This window comes from Pezoporus flaviventris, unplaced genomic scaffold (genome assembly GCF_033815535.1).
Source record: "Pezoporus flaviventris isolate CSIRO_AGI_PZ_B2104156 unplaced genomic scaffold, CSIRO_AGI_Pfla_v1 ptg000007l, whole genome shotgun sequence".
Lineage (NCBI taxonomy): Eukaryota > Metazoa > Chordata > Aves > Psittaciformes > Psittacidae > Pezoporus > Pezoporus flaviventris.
Genome location: NW_026892555.1, coordinates 47,608,721 through 47,623,890, shown reverse-complemented (window position 1 = coordinate 47,623,890; position 15,170 = coordinate 47,608,721). Strand labels below are relative to the sequence as shown.

Sequence of the window (15,170 nt, the reverse complement as noted above, 5' to 3'; positions counted from 1 at the left end):
AAACTTCAGTTTCTCTGGAGTATTCTTAAACATCTGTGTTAAATGAGAATGCACCTTAAGTGCTAAAGACAGCACACAAATATGTACTGCCAAGAGTTAAACTGCAATACTGTTTTGCCAACCTACCATCATATCCTCCCAACACCAGCCATGGAAATACAGGTCCACCAAATGTTCCTAAGCAGGGATCGTGCAGTAAGCTTGTGTCATTCAGTGATGCCGGAGCCCTAAAGAAATCACCAGCAGCAAGTGTTAGCTTCTGCTTGACAACTGAGGCACAGCACAAAAAAAAGGCAGAGAGCTGAGAGCTGTTGTGTTATAACTGATATCAGGAGAGAAATGAAATAAGACTGCTAGTGATACACTGCCCTTGTGCTACATTTACTTTGAATTTAAATACAATTTTAAAGGTGTCTTCCTTGTAGTTAAGATGAGGAGTAGCTTCTACCCAACTGAACCGAAGTGAAAGCTGAAGACAGTTTCTATAGAAACTCATTTCTCCAAAGTAATTGAACTACATTTAAGGTAAACCAAAGCCAGCACCTTCGCTTGGTAAAACAAACCAAGCTTAACTAGAAATCCGATTAAAATATAGCTCCTGCTTAAGTACTACGATACAGAAACACAAGCAATCTATACTAACCCGCAGTTCCACATAGTACTGAGTTTATAAAGGGGTAAGAAAAGGTTCAAGAGGGCAGTGAAAACTAGCTAGTTTTGTTTGCCAGCAAGACTAAGACCTAGCTGGCTTACAGTTTGAAAAAGCCATGTAACTGTACTGCTTACCGAACACAGTATAAGAAGTGAGTGTGGTAGTCAGCATACACAAAGAACTCATCCCCAACAGTGTGATCTAGAACAGAGTGACTGTTCTGAAAGTAGTTGAGTACACTTAGGATAGTGCAGTTGTTGTTGTAGGGAGCAAGAGGAGCCAGGCAAATGTCTTTCAGCATTACAGTCTCATTGTCAAAAGAAGCAGTTATGTTGACAATAGCATCCTGCAAATCCAGTACCTTGAAAAAACCAAACCATAGTTTAACGGCAGCACAAAAAAGCATTTCCCTTGCAAGACAGGACTGAAGTGCATGCTGCATTCCTGTAAGTTTCCAGAGATAGCAGCACATTACTAAACCTCTTATTCCCATGATCACACTAAGAATACTTAGTTGGACTTAGCTTGCAAGCCTACTTCTAACAAAAGTTTTTCAGCAAAAAGTTTATAGCAAGACTAGGACTTTCAATATGAATATCTACCAATTGTTTTGATGGATACATAGCACTACAGATGGAAGTCAACTCCATATGATTATACCCATTAGGTATATTTAGGTCTTTCCTCTTGGAAAGTTCTAGTTACCTGATGAAGAATCTCTTTGGTAAGAGGAGGCCCAAAAGATACATCTGCTCCCGATGGGTAAGGTGAATACGTGTGTGGATGGCTGTTTGGTGCTTGAATAATAATTTGTTCAGTACGAAAGAAAGGCCCAAAGTGTGTGTCAAAGTACTCCTTCTCCCTGCGAGCTTGGCTGCTTGGGGCTGACCAGAGATCCACAGGGTTTGTAGTTGCTTTAATATATACAAAGCCCGAGCAGCACATTGCAATGAAGACCACAGAGAACAGGATAACAGGACGTGGATTTCTGACACAAAATGCCCCCCATGATGTGAATGTCATCCTTAGGCCATTCTCAAACCTTTCACCAAGCCTTTCACCACAAGTAATTTTCCCTGTAAGAGCAAGAATTAAAGAGTAAACGTTTGAGAAGTCAGTTAAGCAGCATTTTCTTAAAGCCCATTAGGATAGATGAAATTTTGTTCTAGCGCTGTTTGTAGTAGACACCAGAAGCCACATCTACATTGATGGCCAGACCCAGGGACCAATCCTTGACTGAGGTCAAGGGGGGCAGAAATCAGGTTGTACCTAACACTGCCCCTTCTAATGTAAGACTGTCTTTGGCAGAAGAAGGCACAGCAAGTGATGGTAGGAAGCAGTTAAAAGATACATAAGCATTAAAATGAGCTACCTCAGCTGCTACACAAACTACAGTTCTCTCATGATATGCTTTGAATGGATGCACAGATGGATCAGAACATGATCAAACTGTATTAGCATCATGTTGCTCACACCCCAACCCCAGCTACAAAACACTCCAGAACTTCCTATTAGCATAGCTAAATTCATAAACTGTGCAACCCGGGCTTTCAGCATCCGGCAAAACAGGGTTAAGTTCCACCCTAAAAAGAAAATACTGTCCAGAAAACTCAAAATAAAGCCCTGTAAGAATGGATTATATGGCCTAACAAAGCTAAAATTCCAGAATCCATCCACAGGAAGGGGATGCATTTACAGTGAGTTTTAATATATCTATTATTTTTATCCAGGACATACCACTGTCATGATGAGAGTTCACAGGAAAGGCTATGTTGCTGTCAATTGGTGTGTACTCCGAGACAAAGTGCCGTCTCCTGCAAGACAAAAGCCTATGTTACCCTACTCCCCCAAAAAGGTATCTTTTGGGGTTTGTACAGTAAAAATAGTCTAGTGCTAGTAATAAATTTGATATTTGACTCCTCCAGAATTTACAGGCAACTCATGTTCCCTCTATACCCATCCATTCAAGAACATCAACCTCCAGCTTCATGCTCCTTTAGAACAACCTAGAGTCACATCAGCCATCTTAAACTTTTCCAGCTTGGATCAAGCACACATTCCTTATGCATATTTAGAAGGCCAACAGCATTAACAACACAGAATATCTTTAAATTTTTTATAATTTAGAGTGAGAACATTTGCAAGAGCTCTCTGTTAGAAATATATTACTTTATTAGTCAAACTGCTTAACTTACACCTACTTAGCTTGAAGAAATGGGGAAGGAAAAAGGAAAGGAAACCACTTTCTTCCTGTCCTGAAGATAGGCAAGTTGTAGCACTGGACACTTACAATAGACCTCTATTGCTTATACTCATTCCCAACACCCAGACCAGAAGCCAAGTTCAATAGCCTCCTCATAGTAAGCTAATAAAACCTCCAGTTATGGCAGAATGTTTTGGTCTATAAACCAGACATGTCACCCTTATTTCATGTAGTTTACTCTGCGTGTTGCCTACTAAAGTAAGGCTGCTGAGCACGTCATAAGCTTGTTCTACCCACTACCCTTTTCCACACAGATTTAATTTGTATTATACAGCAATTTCAGGTTCCTGGTCATAGCTGAACAATATTAAAGCTAAACTGAAAATTACCACCATACTCCAAGGTATTAGATAGTAGAAGCCTCTGGAAAATTCTGTTAGGAATTATTAATAAAAGTTTCCACTGGTCTGGATTGCTAGCACACCCACAAAGCATTTATAGCTACAACTACTTGTGCCCTTTACTAGCAAGTATCACATAGCACAGAAGCTGGCTTGCTGCCCCTTACTTTACAAAACGCTATAATTACTGGAAGGTCAGCTTTTGTCTAGTTGTTTCAGGAGACTAAGAAGTATTCAAGACTTAATCTGCAGCAGGGCATCCATTGTTTTGTTACAAGTATTAGTCTGCAAGAAAACAATGTTACAACTTCATTTGGCTGCCAATGATCCTGAACCCAGTTACAATAATGTCATTCATTACCTTTAAATCAAACTTCTAGTGATTCTTTCCCCCTTAACCACATCTCATGACCAGGTTAAACACCTTCTTGCACATGTAACAACAACCAAAAGTAATGGAGGTTTTAAAGAAACACTGCATGTGGCAAACAGGTTTTTCCATCACTGGAATTTTTCAGCTCATTTCAATTACAGGAATGTTCCAACTTAAAGGAACAAGTGAGTGGAGGAAGAGAACAGGACAGCATTTTTAGTCATATCAGTTCTCCAAGATATTATTCATGTACTGACATTGTCTTAAGCATTGTAAAACCCCACAGCTTCTGAAGTTTGACATTGAGTACAAAGACAGCTCACTGCTCCTGGAAGGCAGTGCTTTGGTATCTTAATACGTATCATCCAAGAACAAAGTTCAACTGAAACTTTACTGTTTACTACAGAGGCTTAATGTCAGTTAAATGAAGCAGATATATGCATTTTCCTAGACTTCTGCACACTCTTGCTTATAAAAGTTGCAGATCTGTGTATTTGATCCCATTGCTAGGGATTCTATGAGAGTTGTGCATCAACTAAACCAACTTCCAAACTCACTTTCTACCATGTGAATTTTAGGTGTTAGAACACTACCTGTAAGTATAAGTATCTGGCACAGAACAGGACTTTTGGTTGGGTAAAGAAATAGAGGCGTAAGTATTCTGTCCTGGGCAAAGGAAGCTTTCAGGGAAAAGGCAAGTGACTGTCAGAGCCGAGCATTCTGAATGCCTTACCTGTAACACCAGACTCCAAAAACTAGTGCAAAAAATATGAGTAGAAATCCCATGTAGGAGATCCACATGATAACATATACAGCATCCAAACCAAATAAAAGCCAAGGAGCAGGCAATGGAGGGGGTTGAGGTTTTGGACCACAAACAATGGAACAGTCCTGACAGCTGCATGGTGCTGTCGAATCATCCACAGACTCATTACAGCCTTTGGTTGCATTGTTCATAGGATTCATTCCATGGACAGGAACATCTGCCAAATCACAAGTTGCAGAGACAATTCACCACCATGCAAAAATTCAGACCTTCATAACAAAAGCTTCTCAGTTAAATTAGTTAAGCCTTTATACAAAAGGCCCTACCCTCTATGCAGGGGAGCTTTTCTTGGTCTTACAGCTGAATAAGCCACTACTGTTTCCACAGCAGGTACCAATTATTTACAGTTGTCTACTAACTAAATGTCTAGTCATGCTCCAGAACATTTCATTCTGTAAAACTAGTAAGGACATACTGCTATCATCCCAGCAATGTCTCCCCCTTCATCTGTTCAGACTGAAAAATGGATAACAATTTCTTTGCAAAGAAATCCTGAAGGATTAGGGTACCACCCTAATTTCCCCAAAGAATGCAAGCTATCCAGTTGTCTATGCTCAGTCCATTGCTTAATGGGTTTGAGATCTATACAGCAAGAAGCTGCATACAAAGCAAGTGCAAAGTGTGACTTCCAAGCAGGTATCAGAAAAGATAATCAGTTTCTTACACCGCTTTGAAAGCCTTCAGCTGCAGATACACATTGCTGGGCAGCTGTTTAACAGAAGCTTCAAAGGCAAGGACCAATCAGTTTCTCACCTGAAAAGATAGGAATAATGCTGAAAGGAGTTTGTCCATTGTCTTTACTAAACATGTACTCAATCCAGTTGGTTGCATTGCAGTCCTTGACATCCTTCCCACATAGCAGCCCCAGTGCTTTAACATTACTTGATGGAGCCTCCACATCTTTGCAGGCATTATACATTGCTAGGAAGAATGCATGAAGACAGAAGATTTATTAGACCAATGTTATTGTTTGAGTGAGTACTTCCAATAAGTACAGACTTGATTCCAAGAAGAAACATTAAGACTGTTATATAATGCTTTCAGTTTTATTTACAGTATTCAAGGTTGTGGTGCTTTGTTACAGCTATCTTCCTCCAAATAGGCCATCTGAATCTGCTTTATGCTAGAACCTACTTTACTGCTTGAGATGCAACAGGGCTTAATATTAAGTTCCTTTCAGGGAAAGTTATGATAAACATTTAAGGTAGTTTTGACCTCTAGGCCACATATGACTTTCAAGCATCTCAACTTGATTAAAGGTCACTGCACAAAGGGTACAAAGACTGAATTAATGCTTCAAGCTTGCTATAAATTTGGGTTGTATTTTGAATTAGTTGTTAGAAAAAAATTTTAAGACTTAAAGGACTAGAACAGTCCATTTCAAGAGGAATGAGCGCCTCTTACAGAAACATTCCAGTGCACTGTGTACCAACCTGACCATTATACCTGCCAGATAGTTTCAGTATCAGGCAGGCTTTGGACATTCAATATTTGTCAACAACTTTGTTTTTCTGAAGTTAAAGTCAGTTATCAACTTTTAACCATTTGTACAGATGTCCAGTCTCAGCCGAGTCTTATAAACAGTGGTATTAACAGTGTCACTGCAACGTCTCCTACCCAGGCAGAAGTTAGCATCCCAGGTGTTTTAAGAGGGACTACCAGTACCAATTTGACACCTCAAACTTCAAAAGATAGTCAAATAGATGGTTTCCCCTCCCAGTTCTTCTCAAAAAAGCACTGGTCTTTTTACCTTAACAAAAGCCAAGACAAATTAACATGCTGTTTACTCACCATTTGCAAAGCTGTCTCCAATAAAGTACTGCAGCTCTGTAACACTACTTTTGTTCTCTTTTAAAACTGGATCATAATAGGGTATGGTGCTTGTAACATTCAAAAAGTCAGACTGATTTGGACTGCAAGTCAGTTCACAGAAGAGGTTTATCAAGTTGTAAAAACAGGATGGACATCTGGGTAGGAAAATCAATGAACAGCAATCAGATTAAATGGTAAAGATGCAACACATCCAATTTAACCTACAGAGCAAGCGTAAACATTCTGCTACCAATGACAGAATAAAATGTTTAAATTCTGCAAGTTCTTAATCAGCAATACAACATTAGCTGGTGCTTAAAACTGTGCAATACTTATCAGTACCATCAACACCATTCACTAACAATTTCCCACCTCAAATAGTAGATACAAGCAGAATTTGAAGGAAAAATTTAACTGCTGCTAGCAGGATGGCTTCTGTTAGAAGACTGAAAAGTACTTTGTCACCCTCTTCTGAAGGTTTCATTATAAATACAGTAGCTTGAGGCAAACTAAAGTAATGATTATTCTACCAACTAACTCTATCCAGACTGCAAGTAGTTTAATGAAATTAAAACCTCCTGATACAGATTAAGAAGTCACTCCAAGAGCTTGCTCCAATAAGCCTCAGAATGAAGTTACCACCTTTTCTACACTCTACTTAAGAAAGCACATTAAGATTTGTTCATATTAAAAACCTCTAGTTGCTTTGCCATTTGTTAGCATACCTGGAGAGAAACTGCAGAGGCAGCTGCAAGTTGTTTTTCAAAGTCTGAAGTTGATGAACATCACAGCAAGTGCTTACATTGCCGAAGAATAAACCTGGACAGAGTTCCTTAAATAAAAACAGTATTGAGATCAGAGGAAAGAAGCAAAAGCATGCTGAAGACTTCAGAACTCATGAGAATTACGGGTTCTACTTCAGCATATTTTAGAAGACAGTAGCTGCTGCTGTGGGAAATTTATAGGGAAAAAAAATAAAAATCAGTCTAGCCAATAAGAAATTTTAGAAAATAGGGAGAAGAATCACTTCTTTTATTCAGTTTCATTCATCACTTCCTTTTAGAAAGCTCCTTCAGATGATATTTAGTCACCAGGATCTATATATAGAATGATAATGGTATTTGAAAATCTATTAGTAATACAACAAAGTACGTTTATCCGAGTTCAAAGTATTCCTGCACCTTATCATCTAGGATAACTTCTGGATAGTATCAGATTCTAGAATCTCAGAAGGCAAGCCACTAACCATAAAAATCATTCATTACCTGGCAGAGTTCTTTCATGTTCAATTTATAGAAGAGATACATGCATTTAATACAACTTACAATAACATACAAGACCTGTACATTAGGTCTTCAGAAACAACACAAAACAGAAGTTAGCTATAAACCGTGGTTTGGCTGATGGCAGGAGTGACTTAAATATGCAGCTATTTCACACTTTAAAGCTTTGAACTATCATCAGTCAGAAGGCAAGTCTGGCAATATCATCCTACACTGTGTTTCAAACACACAAGCTCTATTTTGACTATGATTTTGTTCACTTTGACAGGTAAAGCCCAGATAAGGAAATATGGTCTCGCACTAGTACAGCTAAGTTCAGCTAAAGTGAACTTTGTCCAAGTTTGCTTCATTTGAATGGGTGCCAGCTACTGCATTCTTATTTAAAGAAGAGTTCAGGAACAATCATCTGATGGAAAACATAGTTTAGTCTTGTCTTTTAGAGACTGGAAGGGGTACTGTAGTTTGGAAGAGTCCTAAAAACACAGTGCTTATGCCACTAAGGAAAATACACAGGCAAGCTAAACAGTCCCATATTTACTGTTATGTTTGTGAAAGCCTGTAATTACATGTTTTGGAGACTTCTATCTCTGAACAGGAACTCTTTGGGCTATGAGCTATTCCTGAGAAATCACAAATAATCTGCTAATTTTCTTACCAGGTTAGGTTAAAAAGCACCACAGTACATGTCCAACAGAATGCAATACAGAATTCCAAAGTGTAGGAGAATCATTTTTTTTAGCAGCGGATCTCCACAAGAATCTCACCTGCATTAGGTCATAGCCATCTTCTGGTAGTGCTATTGGTGGTCCATCATAAGCACAGTTGTATCTCTTGTCCCCAGAAGCAACTCCACATTCTCCGTACCAGACACAAGACTGTGGAAGTACCTAATCAATACAACATAACTGATTAACTGCAAGGAATAGTGCCAAATTCCTCATTTATTGTAGAGTTTATGTGCCAACTCATTTATAATCCAGATTAGCTTTCTACTAATATAAACATCAGCTTGTACCAAATAAAACACCCATTAACAATAGCATGTGTTTTTGACATGTGCACACCACCTCCACCTCAGCTCCTCACCTGTCCTCACCCAGTCTAGTAACAGGAAGTGCTATAGACTTCCAGTCTATAGTTAGGACCAAGTACAAGAACTCAGAAAAACCTACAACACTTCAAAAGCATCTCCAAATATAAGATCATGTAGAAAACAATTTGTTCATGCAAGTGGATTAAACTACCACTTTAAAGCACATGAGTCAGTGTACATGGAGAGAAGCATACTGCTTACATGCAGTATTTCAGTTCCTCCCGACACCTTTTAATCCTTCTTGCAAACTCAAGTCACTTACAGTGACTGAGGAAGTAGAAGCATAAAGAAGACTCCAAAACAGAACTTAATGGCTCTGCACTCACCATGGAATGCTATATATTGTCACAATCTCAAAGTATGCTCCTCATCACCACTTTCAAGCCTAAGCATGCAACATCTAAGTGATAAGTAGAAAACTTCAAGTTTCCTTTTAGAGATGTTTCCAGTTAAAGGACTAGCAAAACTGATAAACTGGTCCTTTTTTATGCGCATAAGGGAAATGGAAAAAGGATAATGTCACCCTGGAAGCCTTGTATGTTTTGTTCAGTGGTACTGACACTGAGACATCAGAAATGCTAAACCAAAATGTTCTGAAAAATATTTAATGCAATAACAAGTTATTTACAGAAAATCCTTGAAGACAGCTCTAAGATTGCCTTATGCACCTGGGCTGCAAATAAAAAAGTCTGCACAAACACTTACTGCACTTCTGCCAGCTCTGATCAGAAGTTTGAATGGCACAGTCTGAGACATAACTGACCTACTTTTATCTCCTGAACAACCTTGAACTAGCATTTGCAGAAACAGCATATGCTTACACTGCAAGGACAGACTGCTGTGCTCTGTGCTTGACCATGAATAATATTGTTTACTGACTAGAGAGGCCCCTGAAAGGCTGTATTCATAATACCCAAGAGCTACCTAGAATTACAATGCCTCTAAAACACCCATTTTTGTGCCAACACCATTGACAATTCCTCAAAAAGTATGTAATTATTAGGTTTTAAATCAATAGCTATCACCAATTTATCTAACCCTGTTAGAATTGTTTTCTTTTACTTTCACCTAGGCAACATGGCCCAATTCAAATTACTCACTAGAAGCCAGGTCCAAGAATCGGTTTAAGTGCCACCCATCCAGATTGCCATTTCATTTGTCTACTGTAGCATTTCTAGCTAAACCTGTCACCAGCTGTTAAGTATCACCATATTCTTACACACAAGTCGGAAGCCACCCATTGAGATTGCATTTGTAAACACTAAATATTAACACCAGCATGAGCCAAAAATTTCCATAAATTGGAGTTTATTTACAGAAACTATATTGTAAATGTGCTCATACATCAAATTAAGAAGTCAGTGTTTCTTTGATGCAAAATTAGAAGTCACTGTCTTCACCTCTGCTTCCTCACACTTGTATACTCCAGTTTTAATAGCAAACAATCTGCTAATGAGGAAAGATGGTTTAGTGTCTGTATGTACCAGTGTCCAAAGTGACAATCTCTTCAAGAAGCAGTACAGATTCAATGCTATTTTTGTAAAAGGGTGAAGAATTTTTAGCTGCTTACTACTGCCTGTAAAAACAGAATTAGGTATTTCTTCAGTATCAGTCTGGCTTCCATGTTTAGCCTAGAATGGTTTGTAATCATACTTTTATGAATCTTTCTATGTTTCATTAGGTCTCATCATGTAACACTTTCTAATTTTAAAACCTACAAAATTATCAACTTACTCTTTTCAGAAAGACAAGCTTCTTCCAGAGTGGAAGGTGTGGGAAAAGCAGTAATGCAGTTACCAGTTACAAGAAAAAACTTATCAGGGCACTTCCTACACAGGAAAACTTGTGTTGTAAAGTAAATTTCAGTTACCACATCAGGCTGACTGGTAACTCTATGGTTTTAAAAATGTTATCTGCATTTCAAGGTAACACTTCCTTGATTATAAATATACAAATACAAAATAAAATACAAGCTGTGTTATGTCTAAATTTACCCACCAGGCATTTTGCTATCATTTTCAAGACAAAGGAGTTTACTCGCACATGATGGCTTGGTCATACATCAAAAAGTATTCAGCTAAACACAAAAAAAATAAAGCAAGATGAGGTGTTAGTTTACACTTGTAATTCAAATAAAGAATTCGGAACCACATTCATGAAGTTCCACACTGATAACACCTACAATGAGAAAAAAGAAGTCTACCACTCAATTTCAGCTTGTTTAGAAAAGCTGACCAGATCAGTTACTTTTAACTACTAGAGCACTTAGACACAGACCTTTAATACTCTATTGCTGTATTAACACCAAGAATGCAATTTCAGAAACAATCCGAGATTAGATATTTATGCCATGACCTAGCAAGATCTCACTACTAAAAATGTGAATTTATTTCCTTAACAGCTAAGCTTTGGTGATCCTTGGTTTACAGGGGTTGAACTAAAGCCTAAAACCCACTAAATCAAAGTCAGCAGCAAGTCACCAGTACAGCTCTCAGACATTAACAGTAGCATGCTCATCACAGAGTCAGTCACAAAATATGGGAGAGGGCTGGTCTCCTAGGGTTCAAACAGTATTCATGGATACAGCAAGTCACTAAGTAACTACTCAGTTACCACCGACAAGATACAGCTGGAAGCTCTTCCCCCAAGAAACTCTCCAGTAAAAGCTAGATTAAGTTATGGAATACAAGTACTTTGCTCTTTCTACTCTTTCAGAACACTCCTACACCACTTGGAAGACATGGAGATGAGCAAGTGTGGTTGTCAACAAACCGCAGTTTAACAAAGCTACTGCTTGCAGAGTAAGACTTTCAGGTCATTTAAGATTTAACAAAGCTACTGCTTGCAGAGTAAGACTTTCAGGTCATTTAAGATTTGGGTGAACAATTATCTTAAACGGGTGAAAGCCCTCCTAGCCCCCAGAGTAACAGAGAAATGCAGTGTTGAAGCCAACTGCCTTCTAAATAAGACAAAATACTCCACAGGACTAACACCAACAGATTTTTTTGTTTGGTTGGGGGTTTTTATGATGTTGTTTCTTAATCACACTAATGAGCGCTCCATATTTTAAAATGGGAGTAAGTACTTTATAAAGCAATAACATAACCTCAGATTAAGGCTGTTCTCTGCTGCCCCCAGATCATTTTAGAAACCATCTGGCAGTACACTAACACTATACTTCACTACATCCTCAGAGTTCAGAAAAGTGTATCCCTACTTCCAGTCAACTTAACTTGTTTGAAGACAAGTTTCACCTCAGGTCAGAGTTCCAGGAGCCCTAATAAAGAACTTGCACACAAGCAAGTATGGGCATTTCATGACTAACATTCTACAAAGGTTCTGCTACAGCTTTTTGGTTTGCAGGCATTATCATCTGCAATAAAACTGGTGTTCCAACAGACCATAAAAACACTTACTTCAGTCTAAGTTTCTTCAACTGCACATTGAAAAGAAAAAAAAAAATCTTAAATGCTTCCAGCAACATTAGCCATCACCAACAATGAATATGTAGCTGTTGAGCAAAGAACAATGATAGGTTTTATACAGAAACAGCAACTATTTGTAGCCTTGCAAATACCAGATCACAAGTAAACATTGTTTGGCTCTCCAGATTACTAATGTATGGAAAACGCAACAGTTTCAGATAGAGTTGTTTCCCCTTCCTTCATCTATGATGGCAGATCTATGATCTTGCAGGGTAAAAAGAAAGATTCCAAGAAAATGCATACTCACTCCCTGTGTCATCCCCTCCCCTTCCATAATATCTAGTCCACATCACAATTAATACCTGATACTGCCCACTAGTTTGTGAAATCGAGTTCTAGGGAAACACAATATCATATACCTTTAACAAATGGCAAGGCTGGTTTATGGAAGCAGGTGACCAGGTCAAGCTTGCATATCTGCCCCAGGATTTGCACATTACCTCACAGCCCTCCCTATGAGAGGGAGGAGAGGTCTATGGACTAAGGGAAACTACATATTTAATTCTTAGTCTTATTTTGTCTCTTTCAGTAACTTGTTCAGAGGCAGCCAATTCAGGGACAAGCTTTGTCTGCCAAGCTCCTCTTGTCATTTTGCTCATAGTAAGGAACTGTTCCCTTTCAAACAGAAAAAAAATCATTAGCTACTTCTGGTAGGCAAAGCAAGGCACAGATCTGGAATTATCCAAGCACACTTCAGATGTCACAAGAAAGTCAAAGTCAAGCAGGAAAAGAAAGTTCTAATACTGGGAGTAGTTCAGTATCTGTGGGAGCAAGCTCATGCTGGCCAACAATGATTTGTTAAGAAAATACACAATACATGCATCATCAGAAAGTACAGGGCCCCTAACTAGGAGCTGCCTGCAACTAAGGTCACCTGTACCAAAATACCTCCCATACCCTACAGGGGAATAGTAATAACACTACACAACACTGGTTGTTTTGTCTACTGCCCAGCAAAGTACTACGCAGTTCTACCAGTCACTCCCTTCAGTCACTTCTCTTTTAGGAGGACTTCTTCAGTTTTCATCCAGAAAGACTGTGAATAAGTCGCTCCTGATTTTCCAGGAACTAACTTAAGAGGTTACTGTCTCAATCCTGAAGCTACATCCCCATCCCTGCCAAGCAGGCTGTTCCACACAGACATTTCAGAGGTCAGGTAACACCACACTGCAAGCCACCTGGCAGGCTTGAGACAGAGCAGCACCTGTCGTTAACATCTTCCCACAGGATTTCAGAAACACAGAATATATCCTACAGCTTGGGATTCCAGTTGCTGATATGAAACTTGTGTCCCACCTTGCCCCACCTACCAAACAGGCAACTTCTGTTTTAGTATAATTATACAAGGCTCAACTGAAACAGGTTACTTAAAGCACACAAGATGCCATCCAACACATTAGGGTGTTCAGAAAAGAGCAAGCATAGCTTCAAGACTTGAGTGTTAGGCTATAAATAAGTTCATAGTAAAAAGATTCAAATTCATTAGGAAACCGAAACCTGCATGGTTAAAATAACTTTGCAATGCTTACTTCTTATGGACCACAAGGCCACATCCTCGACAAGGATCCCTTAAATCTTAGGGAACTTGTTTCAAGCAGTGTTTTTCTGTCACCTAAATGACAGCATAATGCAACCTACCAAGTTAGAATACACCTCACTGCTACAAGTTGGCATCTCCCTCCCCAAAAACTTACACAAAGAAGTGTTGGTAAGGCATGAGGTCCATTACCTACCCACCTGGATATCATGACTCAGTACTAAACAATCAGCTTCTCCAGTGGTAACAGAAGAAGGAATTCCTAGTTTTCTGTTCAAGTGCTTCAGAGGTTGTTTGAAGAGAATATGAGAACAGGGGAACCTCAGGCCACACACACCATGACAAATTTGTGGGTTTGGAAACAGTTAAGCATAAAACTTGACATAGAAAGTATGCTCCCAAGTTGGTTAGCGAGAAAAAAAAACCCACAAGCAAAACACTCCTTGTTTCCCCAGAGTAAGTCAGGGCACCTTACTCCTATCTTGGACTACAGCATAAACAAAACATAACAGAAGAGACAAGTGAAGGTGGTACAGTATTTTTTCCTAAAGCGTCATAAAGCCCAACTTCTTCTAGTCCTTAGCTTTAAGGAAACATGCTGTCTTGATACTGGCACATCGATAAACAGCAAGATCTTACTACACACAGACTATTACTTCTAGGAAGCTGTTCCATAGCATAAGAAACACTCTAGGCAAACCAAAGCAGACACCGAGGACATATGCAAGCCCCTACACGAGCATGTGACTGCGTGGCTACTCACATGCACGGGGCATTGCATAACCAGGACACACCACAGGACCGCGGCACCCCGGGCTCTGCTGCTGGATGCAATACCAGGGGACCGGACACAGGTTGAATTCGGCTAAGCCCAAGCACGCCCGCTGTCTCGCCGCCGGTGATCCCAGGCGGCCCTGCCGTGTTGTCACCGGGCTGTCCCGCTCTCCCTCGTCTCCGTCCCGCCGGCAGCGAGCCGAAGTGAAGAAAAGGGGAGGGAGAGCCTCGCCGGGGATAAGGAGGGGACAGCCCGGTACCACGCTGCAACTTCGCACTGTCCGAGTACAGCGGCCTAACCCCACACCATGCGGGACAGCCGGCCCCCCGCCCGGGAGACCCTCGGCTTCAGGCTGCGCTAGGAACCACGGCGGCCCCTCATGGCCCTGAGGCAATACCCGCGGTGCCGGGGGGGGAACCGCCCCTCCTCCTTCTCCTCCTGACGGTGCCAGGAGGCCCAGCCTTCGACCCCCCACCCCAGCAGGCACGGCCGCTCCACGGCGTCCCCCCCCGGGAAGGACTCACCCGCGGAGGCGACAGAAGCAAGAGGAGGAAGAGAACGAGCAGGCCGAGGCCGCCCCGCCCGGGGCTGCCTTGCGGGCTCCCCATGGCTACGCGGCAGGGGTGCGGGGAGCCGGCAGGGTTCTCAGCCGCCGCAGCACCGAGAGACGGTGAGGTGGAGACAGGAGGCGAAGAAGGAGGAGGAGGAGGAGGAGGAAAAGGTTAGACAG

At 40.5% G+C, this 15,170-nt stretch overlaps 1 protein-coding gene across 1 annotated transcript in view; it reads right to left on the bottom strand.

The window, feature by feature from the left end:
* Positions 1-15,170, bottom strand: part of NPC1 (NPC intracellular cholesterol transporter 1) — a 27,372-nt gene extending 12,202 nt beyond the window's left edge. The window contains exons 1-10 of the mRNA XM_061448644.1: positions 14,965-15,170; positions 8,315-8,437; positions 6,993-7,099; positions 6,247-6,422; positions 5,209-5,376; positions 4,363-4,612; positions 2,390-2,466; positions 1,358-1,728; positions 787-1,013; positions 127-227 (exon numbers count right to left, since the gene is read on the bottom strand). Coding sequence (XP_061304628.1) covers positions 127-227; positions 787-1,013; positions 1,358-1,728; positions 2,390-2,466; positions 4,363-4,612; positions 5,209-5,376; positions 6,247-6,422; positions 6,993-7,099; positions 8,315-8,437; positions 14,965-15,048 — 1,684 coding nt within the window. The 5' untranslated portion in view covers positions 15,049-15,170. The remainder of the gene's footprint in view (positions 1-126; positions 228-786; positions 1,014-1,357; positions 1,729-2,389; positions 2,467-4,362; positions 4,613-5,208; positions 5,377-6,246; positions 6,423-6,992; positions 7,100-8,314; positions 8,438-14,964) is intronic.